Here is a 10742-nt window from a genome sequence, read left to right on the forward strand (position 1 = left end):
GCAGCGGCCCTCTGCTTACTGTGATGGTTCAGCAGTGTTCACCACTAACTTAACACTTCTGTTTGGTAGATGGCGAAGTCTTACTTTCCTCCGGATAAACTATTAAAAAATACATAACAGACAGTTTGTTATTTTCTTTGTTTATATTAATATCTCTGAAACACAGAAAATACAACAAAGCCCATAAATAGAATAAATACCATAACACATAGTACAAGATTGAGATGTAACAGCAAGAAGTTATATAAAGTTTTAAAATTCAATAAATAAATCCATTGCAAATACATTACATAACATTTAGACTGATTGAACAGGGAACTGCGCTGACACCTTCTTCTTTCACTCTTTGGCATCAGTAACTCCTCCAGCAGAGATGGCGAAAGTGGCTTCATTCTCAGGCATGTCGGGACTAGAGGAAATCACAAAGAGATAAATAAACAGAACAAATGTTTCTAAGAGCTGCAGTGAAGTCAACAAACCTAGAGTTCAACCAAAGTCCCAAATGTTTTCATTGTTCAAATTTAAGTCCAAGTCTGGGCCACTGAGGACTGAGGTCTTGTCTTTTGTTTCTTGGTTTGTTTGTTTTTTATACATTTCATACAGCTTCTTTAGCCAATTACTATAAAATCCATGTACTGTAAGCCAGTCATACATGGCTTGTTCACCAATATATCCACCAAAGTGGTGTTTTAAGATACATTGTCATATCCTAATTCTACATGTATGCACATATTGTACTTCAGGACACATACAATACGTACAATGCATACAACTATTCCATGGTCAATACCCTTTCAGGCTGTCAGATGGGTAAATAGAGAAAATAAAAATAACATGATAGGCATAAAACCTTTTTCTGATGTCACATCGTCTATTTTAGTGTAGAAAATGACAGCATGACAACAGGAAGTAAAACAAAAAATAATAGTAACTATTATTATTATAATAATAAAATATTATCAAAATTATACATTACAGGAATCGAAAAAGTGTGGAGAAATACAATCCAACTTTCCTTGAATTTAGGCAAAACAATAATACAAAATTTTAATGTGTTCTCTCATTATAAACTACCACTAAATCTGGTCATTACCTGTCAAATATTTTGGCAATTCTCATCTCTCCACGTCCCTTCCTCAAGCTGATGCGTGTGGTTGAGGCGTGGGCCAGGATGTGCCCACCAATTGGCTTCTTGGGATCAGCTTGAAACCTTAACCGGGGAAGAAATTAAATGTTCTCATCAAATCTTGAAACAATGTTGCTCCAAATGTGATACAGCATATTCTAGCACAAAAACTTTTCATATTTAGAGGAGAATGAGTGAATTTGCTATCTCTTACGTCATCCCTGCTCCAGGATCAGCTGTCATTTGGTTGGTGACAAACACGGCTACATTGTATTCTAAAGTAAACATAAATAAAAGCCATCAAGATACCTCATGTCTGGGTAGAATACTAAATCATAACATATTAAAGGGAAAATTACTTTTATTGTGTATTTATATTTGAGACCACCAATGCATGCACCTTGTAGACATTCTCTGTACATATAGATAAGTGGATGTTTGTGGTTTCTACATATATGCAGCACTATGTGGTTCAGACCTTCAGAGATCTTCTGCAGCCTGGAGAGCATCTGGGCCAGTTTCTGCTGCCGCTCAGCCAGCTCTCCCCGACCTGAGAAGTCTACTCTGAACAGAGCCATGATGGAGTCAATGATCTGGCAACAGGAAGGAGCGGAAAAGAAGAAGGCTCAATGGCTGAAAGCTGGGAAAGAATCATACTTTTAGAATTTGTGCCTGATGTTTAACTCTTACATTCCCTTAGGAATGACACAAAAAATGTTTAAATCTCCAACTACTGCAGAATGACTAAGGTGAGAGGGAAGTAAAATCCAAGAAATGATGAATATGTAATAACATGTTTTTAGAGTTTTTTTTCTCACCAACAGTTTGAACACTCCTCCTTCCTCATGGAATTTGGCTGCAACAAAGTCCAACAGCTCCATCTGGTGTTCACCTGAAGAAGAGAGCAGACAAAAGTTTAACCTCACCAGGAGATAGTGTTTCAATACAAACTGCTCTACTTTCGCACAACACAAATGTAAAAAGGCACACAATCAGTGTTTTGGAGATTAAATGAAGTGTAGTGTATGTTCGCACTGGTATAGGCCCGGGCGTAAAGCACGTTGTCCAGCACTGCATCGTGGTCCACATTAAACCTGTCGGCGATGTCTCTCAGTCTATCTGGACGACTTAAACCAAACAGGTGCAGGTCAAGGATAATGTCAGACAGAGTAAAGGGTAGAAAACACACTCATGTATATATGAATAGAGATAGCACAGATACATACTGATACCTACTGAAGAAATATCTCTCATTAACATGTTTTCTAAATTGGTTCTCACTAAAGCCAGAAATATAAAACATATTCATAAATAATAGTATGGTTTGTCTAAGATTGAGTACGTTTACGTCACATCAAATATGGTATAGTTGTTGCAGGATACAAGGTGTTCTCAGTGTCAATGAAGATGACTTTCCCGCCTGAGTAGCCGTCCTCGCCTGGCAGTTGAGCAGCAACTGGACAAAGACACCACAGACTCTGTTTAATGCAATTTATTTGATTTGTACAGTGTTGTTTTATAAACTACATGGAAGAAAAAAGGCTCCTTACTCACCACAAAGTGTGTGAGACAGCTGGGTTTTCCCTGTACGGAACTCTGTAGGATGAAACAATATAGGGCATTTAGAGCCAAATACTGCAAACTGAGTGATATTTTATCAGAGTAATCATGCACAGTATATTTAACTATAAAAATATAACTTCTCACCTCCAAATGCTTCTGTGATAGCCATACTCTCTACACCTCCACCCAAAAGTTTACTGCAAAGATAACACACACATGTAACAGGTGTGCTATGATTAGTTAAATAGAATAATAAGAGAAATTTTCATTTTCAACCACCCAGCCACGTTATCTACTCGTAAAACTTAATGTTTGCTGATCACTTTACTATTCAACCTGCCAAACAGATGTAACAGTAAACCTGAACTGAAGTGTCAGTGTATCTCATGAAGTCATGAAGTGTTCCTTGACACTGATAATGTGGCAATATTTTGGATATCACTATCGGTGCTTAAAGAAAACAAAAAAATCATTAGTAATGTGGATTAAAGAACCTAGAAAACTGAGGTATTCATTGTTAATTTCACTTCACTAGAGAAGTGTAGCAGTAACTACAATGCAGGCTTTCAGACCACAATGAGACATGTTTCACATATATCGTAATATCAAACAACAAAACTCCCATATCTCCCATCTCATATATATGGTATATGTAAATGTGAATGCATGTGATACAAACTGCTGTATTATATTCAGCAATAATAATCCTACAGTCTACATGTTCTCAACATTAAGAAAAAATCTTAACTCAAACTCCTGGCTCCCAGTTGTGATGTGAAACACCTGCTTCCTCTTTGCGCTGTACTCAAAGGCCGTCTGGAAACCAACATTCTATTGTTTTAAGAAAATTACATTACATATTAAATGCTCTGTAGGTTATTTTGTTCATCTTATTTTTTTACTAATTCAAGCGTAGACCACAAGGAATAAATACAACAGGATGAAGAATTCACAGAAGAAAATCCCCTTTTACCAGCAGTTTTCCTGCAGCTTCCTTGATTTTTTCCACTTTTGCTTCTGACAGGCCCTTGATGTTGCACAGAGCCTTGCGTGTAGTCATCTGGATCCCCTTCACAGTGCAGATACCCACTGACTTCAGCTTTTTGATGTCTGCCATATTCTGTGATCACAGGCAGGGAAAAATAGAGAGATGCTCACATAGAGTGCGTGCACATGTGTATTAATATCCTGGTTATGATTGGATTTTTGGGGTGTCCTGCTTATGTTTTGCGCATGTAAACAGCTTATTCTGGTTTCAGAAACCTGAGTAAGACCTTTCTCTTGTTTTGAAAAAGATATGTGCTGTGCTGTGCTGCTAACACTGTGCTGATCAGCTGTCCCCAGTGTTCACAGACATCTTCAACACCTCACTGGAGACCTGCCACGTGCCAGCCTGCTTCAAATCCTCCACCATCATCCCTGTCCCCAAAAACCAAGGCCCACAGGTCTAAATGACTATAGACCCATTGCCCTGACCTCTGTGGTCATGAAATCATTTGAGCGCCTTATCCTGTCCCATCTCAAATCCATCACTGACCCACTCCTGGACCCCCTGCAGTTCGCCTACAGAGCCAACAGGTCTGTAGATGACGCCGTCAACATGGCTCTCCACTTCATCCTCCAGCACCTGGACTCCTCAGGGACCTATGCCAGGATCCTGTTTGTGGACTTCAGCTCTGCCTTCAACACCATCATCCCGGCTCTGCTGCAGGACAAGCTCTCCCAGCTGAGCGTGCCTGACTCCACCTGCAGGTGGATCACCGACTTCCTGTCTGATAGGAGGCAGCACGTGAAGCTAGGAAAGCACGTGTCTGACTCCCAGACCATCAGCACTGGATCCCCGCAAGGCTGCGTTCTTTCTCCTCTGCTCTTCTCCCTGTACACCAACACCTGCACCTCCAGCCATCAGTCTGTCAAGCTCCTGAAGTTTGCAGACGACACCACTCTCATTGGACTCATCTCTGATGGCGATGAGTCTGCCTACAGGTGGGAGACTGACCGTCTGGTGACCTGGTGCAGGCAGAATAACCTAGAGCTAAACGCTCTGAAGACAGTGGAAATGATAGTGGACTTCAGGAAGAGCACAGCCCCACCCACCCCCATCTCCCTGTGCGACTCCCCCGTTGCTACCGTGGAGCATTTTCGCTTCTTGGGAACCACCATCACACAGGATCTCAAATGGGAGCTAAACATCAGCTCCCTCATCAAAAAAGCTCAGCAGAGGATGTATTTCCTGAGGCAATTGAAGAAGTTCAACCTGCCAAGGACTATGATGGTGAACTTCTACACCTCCATCATTGAGTCCATCCTCACCTCCTCCATCACCATCTGGTACGCTGCTGCCACGGAGAGGGACAATAACAGACTGCAGCGTATCATCCACTCTGCTGAGAAGGTGATTGGCTGCAATCTTCCATCCCTCCAGGACCTGTACGCCTCAAGGACTCTGAGGCGTGCAGGGAAGATTGTAGCTGACTCCTCCCACCCTGGACACAAACTCTTTGTGACACTCCCCTCTGGCAGGAGGCTGCGGTCCTTCAGGACCAAAACCTCTCGCCACAAAAACAGCTTCTTCCCATCTGCTATTAGCCTTATCAACAAGGCTAGAGAGCCCCACTGTTGCTGATCAATTGCACCAATCACCAGAAAAAATTCCTTGTATGTGAAAACATACTTGGCAATAAAACTGATTCTGATTCTGATTCTGATATACTACCTAAGGTACTCCAACAGAAACCAGGATACAGTGCATGTAAACCCCTTATCCAGGCTTCTGAACCATCTAATACTGACTGAGATGTGAGAAATCAAGACACACCTGCAGGCAGTAAATCACAAACCTGGATACTGTTATGATCATGTGTACAGGGATATGGATAACTAAGTATTTCATGTTTCATGTGAACACCATACCCCAAAAATAATCAAAAACAGGGTAAGACTCAAAATCAGGACACTAATGCACATATAAACACACTCACTGACAATTGACCTGATGATTATGTTTCAGGTCGGCTATTTACTCACAATCCCATGTTTCTGTAGGAGGTCAATGTCTTGGAAGAAGGACTCCTGTTCAGGGAAAAAATACATCAATGTGAGGCAGCTGCTGAGGAGGAAACTGGATTAGGTACAGTATAAATTATTTAAAAGGCTGTGACACTATTTCTATACAGTGTACCTAAATGTTTTGCTGTGAATAGAAATATAGTATATTATAATAGTATATTGCAAATATATTTAATTCTCTCTATATAAAAAATATAGTATATTAATGCATGCTATGTGTAAATTGATATCAGGATTTCAGCTGTTTTCAGATAGGTTCATAATAAACAAGGACAGCAACTAATTTAAACTTTTTATAGCTGAGCGATTTCCTAGTCTAGTGAAGAGCCATGGTTAGTTAGAAAATATGAGTTAAATAAAAATATTAGCTATCTATATCTCACCTCCTCATCCTGGAAACCAGTGTCATCTTCAACAACCTGGTCCTCTGCAGCTTTCATTTTCAGTGTAGTCTGGGTTAAAGGCTGAAAACAAAAATGTATTCTGCCCGTTTAGTTACCGTCAATCAAGGAGGCTATTTAGCCAAGGTCATCACAATTAGCTATCCTTTCTAAGTTACTTAAATGAACTGTTAGCACACTGTTCTGTTTGTCTTTCAAGAGCTCACAAATAAATACAACTGTCACTAAAAATATTAAAAATTTACCAAATAACTTGTACAATTATGTGAACCTGTCAGTTACTGGCAGAAAAAAATACAGTTTTAGTTAGAAAGGTAGCAGCTGGTTAGCTAGTTTTGTCTAGCTCCAACTGGCGGGAATTTTAGACTCCAGACATATTCGTGTGCAGTCGGAAATTAGACGTTTACAAGTTGAATGAACATAAACGTAACTGATTATTTGTTAATACATCCATGGTTAATACTTGGTACGTTCAACAGCCGCAAGGCCGCGCTTGGTAAATTAAAAAACACAAGCAACTCTATAAAGTGATTATAGCAAGTTTGAGTTTTCAAAAATACAAATTAGTCACTGCTCTGAGCCAAAAGCAACATGTTCCCATTACAATGCTTATCTGAAAAAGCTGCCGTGAAAGCAACATTGGACACGCATTTAAAATAATGTTAACAGATAACCCTTACTCTTACATGTAAATATGATTCATATAAATTCTGGGCTGGGTGTAATTGTATAAATGATACAATGACAATAACAACTTTTTCACTCAAGACATGTTGACATATCTGCCAGTAATGAAAACAAAGGTATAAAGAACGTTAATTAATGCTACATTACATTTAGGTGCTGGGCTCCAGCTCTATGGTAATCATAATCATTAATAACATTAATGATTATGATTACCATTACCAATGATTAGCCACACAGCTTTTTTCAAATAACATAATTAAATATATATCTGCTATTTGCTTAAAATGTGGTTGATGATCATGTTTCATAATGAAATCACATAGCCCGATATTTCATTCAAAAGTTCTTCATGCTTTGCGAGCAGCTGAATAACTTATTTTAAACAAATACACAACAGGCATGCTGAAAGAAAAGACACGGCTTTTCGTTTGATTTGGTGTTTTAATTGCCACAGTCATGTTGAACACAAAACAGAGTCATGGGTTTGCTTACTGAACAGAGGTAAGACATGAATTATCACATGGATGGCAACAGAGAAAAGAACATAACATTATCTCTTCTCCGGGTAATATTGAGTAATATTTACCATTAAACCTTTATCATCCATCACAACCACATTTGTCCAAGAGGTTGCCTGTCTTGCCTTATTGCCTGACAAAATACCTTTGTATTTCGCATACTATAAACAGAAAAGAACACAACAATCTTTGAATTATTGGAAGTCGGGACATCTGACGTTGTTGCATTGTACAATCCATTGTTTAAATTCAGAGAATTATGATAAATCCATTAACTGTGACTAGTTTAAAGTTAGAGGCATTGCACTTTGACATACATATGTAGCACAATGGTGAACTGTGACAAATGAACAGTCGTAACCGCACCACATAGAAAAGAGTGTCATTTAGCATGTAGAACTTCAAAAGGCCATTCTGTAGACCACATTCCCATCAATTAATATTGTCTACAGTATGCTTCACTTTATCATTTATCAGACCCGTCTGTCAGATATTTTTTAACATAATTCTCCACATACAAGTTCCAACAAAAGTATATTAACGCTCTTCAAACTGTGAACACCGAGACATACAATTGGTAACCTCTAGATTTTTTTTCTTTCACTTTATCCACCTGTACCTGCTTTCCTCTACAGAACACATTATTTATGCTGATATAAGTGTTTATTAAAAAAGAAAAAAAAAAGAAAAAGAAAGTAGAAGCAGTGCTCCTGGAAATCAGTCTCTGCATGATGTTGGAGTAAGGAGAGACAGCGAGAGAGAAGTGGTAGACACCCTTCACATCCTCCTCTTCCGATCCCATCAGCCAACCCAATACTTGGATTGAGCCTAATTTTGCGCCGCTCTTACACAGCTTTGCTTTATTTTTATTTTTTTTAAATGACTGCAGTTCTTTGCTCTTCTCCATGGTCTCTCTGTCTCTCCTTGTGAGCGACCCTGCTATATTGCTAGCAGATATCTGGCTCCTGTTGGCCATTCCTGTCCCTCACATCTTGCCAGGTGCAGGAGGCATCATGCCCGGCATCCCACCAGACATTCCAGTGTTGGGCCCCAGTAGGATCTAAAGGGGAAAGGGTTTATTAACTAAACATCTGCAGTGCATTTTTCATTATAATTCACAATTTCTGTCCATACTACATTCACTCCTCAGCCCATGTCAACACTTGCTTCAGCACACCTGTAAAACCTAAGGTTTTGTAGTTGTTCCACGAAATAAATCAAAGGGCATTCAAACTACTGATGAAGTACATCACAGATCACCTCCCAACTTTCTCTCGGCTAATGCTTTACACATGCATATAAACATTTACCTGTCTCTGCTGCTGTAACTGCTGCTGCTCCAGCTGTAGTCTTTCTGTCTCAAACACCACAGGCAGCACCAGGATCATGAAGGAGGTAGTACCCACCCAGAGCGCAGAGCGGGAAAAACTGAAACAAGTCAACGACCTCATTATGTCACTCCTTGGTATGGACAGAGAAGTTCAATTTCTTTTTAATTTTTTTTCATAGGAACAGTGGAGAGAGACAAGAGATGACATCCAGCAAAGGCACTAGGACACTGCAGTCAGACTCAGACTTGAAATGAGGTATGCAACCTACCTAGTGAGCTACCAGGGTGCCCAAAAATCCATATCTAAGATAAGTTACCTCCATCATAAGTAAATATCAGCATGTAACCATTTAGTACACAAGACTCAAGAATGCAAGGACAGGACCAATGGCCATTACTGAGATCAAATCTAAGAATTTGCAGTTAATCTCTTGATCACTTAAACTAATCTGAAAGCCTGCACAAATTCATGCACCGACAACGTGGGAGGAAAACACTTAGGTGACATACCTATAAAACTTCTTGACCAATGAGACGGAGCACTGTGCAGACACCTCAGCAGCTGTCCGCACTGTGTCGGGGAACATCTCTGTCAGCCCCCACAGCCTCTCCATCAGTGTCTCATCCAGCTGAAGGAGACATGCAAAAAACAGATTTTACTACAAAAAGACTGGAGGCATGAAATCAAGCAATGTTTCTCATGAATCAGAACACTGTGCACTTCTGTTGTATTCAGAGTTCACTTTGACTTTGAAATAAATCCACATACATTTATCAACTCGGTAAATAAAGGCTGTCTATCCTGGTTTGCTACAGGTTAATTTGACTTTTCTCTTGGCAATGCTATAACAATCAAGATAATAACATCATAATGAGATTATTTGCTATTTGTACAGAGCAGTACTTATAGCTGCTTAACGATTTGGTGTACTAGCAACAGACCACGCTCTCAGACAGGGTTATCCAAAGCCTTAAGAGACACCTCAGGAAGCTAGCTAGTTAGCCTTGTTGCAGCCATGTTAGCTAGCCGTGTTATCCAAGAAGAGGACAAACTGGACACAGGACAGTACGACTCTAGGCTTCATTTTATTTTTGAGAGGTTTTCCTGAATTTCTAGATACTTACATCTTCATCTTCATCGTCGTCAATCTCGTCCTCGGGGGGCCGGGTAGACACCGGGCCCGCAGCGGGGGAAAGCTCCTCGATTGTGGCCATGTCTCCTGCTAGCCCGGGGCTCGCTGTCGGGTTGGATCGGGTGCGTGTGCGGCGAACAGGTCGCAGGTAAAAGGCGACAGTCGGCGGAGTGATTTCCCGGTCGCTTCCAGTCGGCTTTCAATGAAGCTCACGCTAAGAGACGTGCATCCGTCCAACGCCAGTCTGAGGTCACAGGCACGAAACGTGAGGTTTGTCAGGTCGGATGACGAGAGAAGGGCAGGGGTCAATTTGTACTTCACCAGAAATAAAATGCGCCCCCTGTAGTAGGGACTGTCTTATAGCAGTCTATGGTGTCAAAAAAATAAAATAAAAAATAAAAACGTCATTAACTGGCTAAAAATATGAATGTAATATATGTACGTTTTACCACTAATTAAGAATCGGTGAAACACCTGTGTATTGTTAGATCACTAAATTGGACCACTTTAATAGAGCACTGGAACACTATTACAGTAACAGTGCAGAGTAATGAAGCCAATAAACATAGTGAGGAGGGGTATTGCCCTGCCACTATATTGTTATATGCTGTTAAATATTTTGGAGCGGTATGGTATTACCTCAAAACATGTACAGTATCATTCAGAGGGGAAGCTTTGCTGTTAATCCTTATTTTTAACATAATTTTACACCTTCAGATGAAGTAAAGACGCTTTGGGCATTTACTAGCAAAGTATTCTTTGTGACACATGCTTTCCCGTATGGATTTATTTAAAGAAATAAATAAATATATTATATATATATATATATATATAAATGTTATTTTTATTTTTTTGTATGGTACACCCGCCACAAATTTCTCTCTTTTTTTTTGTTTGTTTGACACTAGTGTAAAC

At 39.9% G+C, this 10742-nt stretch overlaps 2 protein-coding genes across 3 annotated transcripts; both read right to left on the reverse strand.

The window, feature by feature from the left end:
- Window positions 1-124: 124 nt before the first annotated feature.
- On the reverse strand, window positions 125-6552 carry dmc1 (DNA meiotic recombinase 1). Of its 2 annotated transcripts, none has more exons than XM_071463462.1 (14): window positions 6405-6552; window positions 6142-6222; window positions 5717-5761; window positions 3663-3809; window positions 3438-3505; window positions 2834-2886; window positions 2681-2722; window positions 2510-2582; window positions 2162-2253; window positions 1945-2018; window positions 1605-1719; window positions 1341-1401; window positions 1094-1210; window positions 125-409 (listed from the first exon to the last, which is right to left on the reverse strand). In XM_071463462.1, exons 2-14 carry the CDS (start codon window positions 6196-6198, stop codon window positions 340-342), a joined length of 1014 nt encoding a protein of 337 aa, XP_071319563.1. In that variant the 5' UTR covers window positions 6199-6222; window positions 6405-6552; the 3' UTR covers window positions 125-339. The 2 variants fall into 2 exon arrangements, with proteins under 2 accessions (XP_071319563.1, XP_071319562.1); XM_071463461.1 differs by having other exon boundaries at window positions 3438-3520; window positions 6405-6551.
- A 715-nt stretch (window positions 6553-7267) lies between these two features.
- On the reverse strand, window positions 7268-10123 carry tomm22 (translocase of outer mitochondrial membrane 22 homolog (yeast)). Its single transcript, XM_071463470.1, has 4 exons — window positions 9820-10123; window positions 9205-9323; window positions 8675-8792; window positions 7268-8424 (listed from the first exon to the last, which is right to left on the reverse strand). The coding sequence occupies exons 1-4, from the start codon at window positions 9907-9909 to the stop codon at window positions 8350-8352; spliced, it is 402 nt and encodes a 133-aa protein (XP_071319571.1). The 5' UTR covers window positions 9910-10123; the 3' UTR covers window positions 7268-8349.
- Window positions 10124-10742: the final 619 nt, after the last annotated feature.

Source organism: Trachinotus anak, unplaced genomic scaffold (assembly GCF_046630095.1).
Source record: "Trachinotus anak isolate AG129_WGS33_773 ecotype Australia unplaced genomic scaffold, CSIRO_AGI_Tana_v1 ptg000025l, whole genome shotgun sequence".
NCBI classification, from domain to species: domain Eukaryota; kingdom Metazoa; phylum Chordata; class Actinopteri; order Carangiformes; family Carangidae; genus Trachinotus; species Trachinotus anak.

Bases quoted from the DNA above. Each gene is read 5' to 3' on its own strand.
- dmc1 (XM_071463461.1), bottom strand. From the start codon at position 6,198: ATGAAAGCTGCAGAGGACCAGGTTGTTGAAGATGACACTGGTTTCCAG. The intron at 2,723-2,833 runs GTGAGAAGTTAT...TTCATCCTACAG, and splicing joins TATCACAGAAGCATTTGGAG to AGTTCCGTACAGGGAAAACC. The intron at 2,254-2,509 runs GTATCCTGCAAC...GTTTGGTTTAAG, and splicing joins ATTGACACTGAGAACACCTT to TCGTCCAGATAGACTGAGAG.
- tomm22 (XM_071463470.1), bottom strand. From the start codon at position 9,909: ATGGCCACAATCGAGGAGCTTTCCCCCGCTGCGGGCCCGGTGTCTACC. The intron at 8,793-9,204 runs GTATGTCACCTA...GACTTGTTTCAG, and splicing joins TTGGTCAAGAAGTTTTATAG to TTTTTCCCGCTCTGCGCTCT. The intron at 8,425-8,674 runs GTAAATGTTTAT...TTTCCCCTTTAG, and splicing joins AGTTACAGCAGCAGAGACAG to ATCCTACTGGGGCCCAACAC.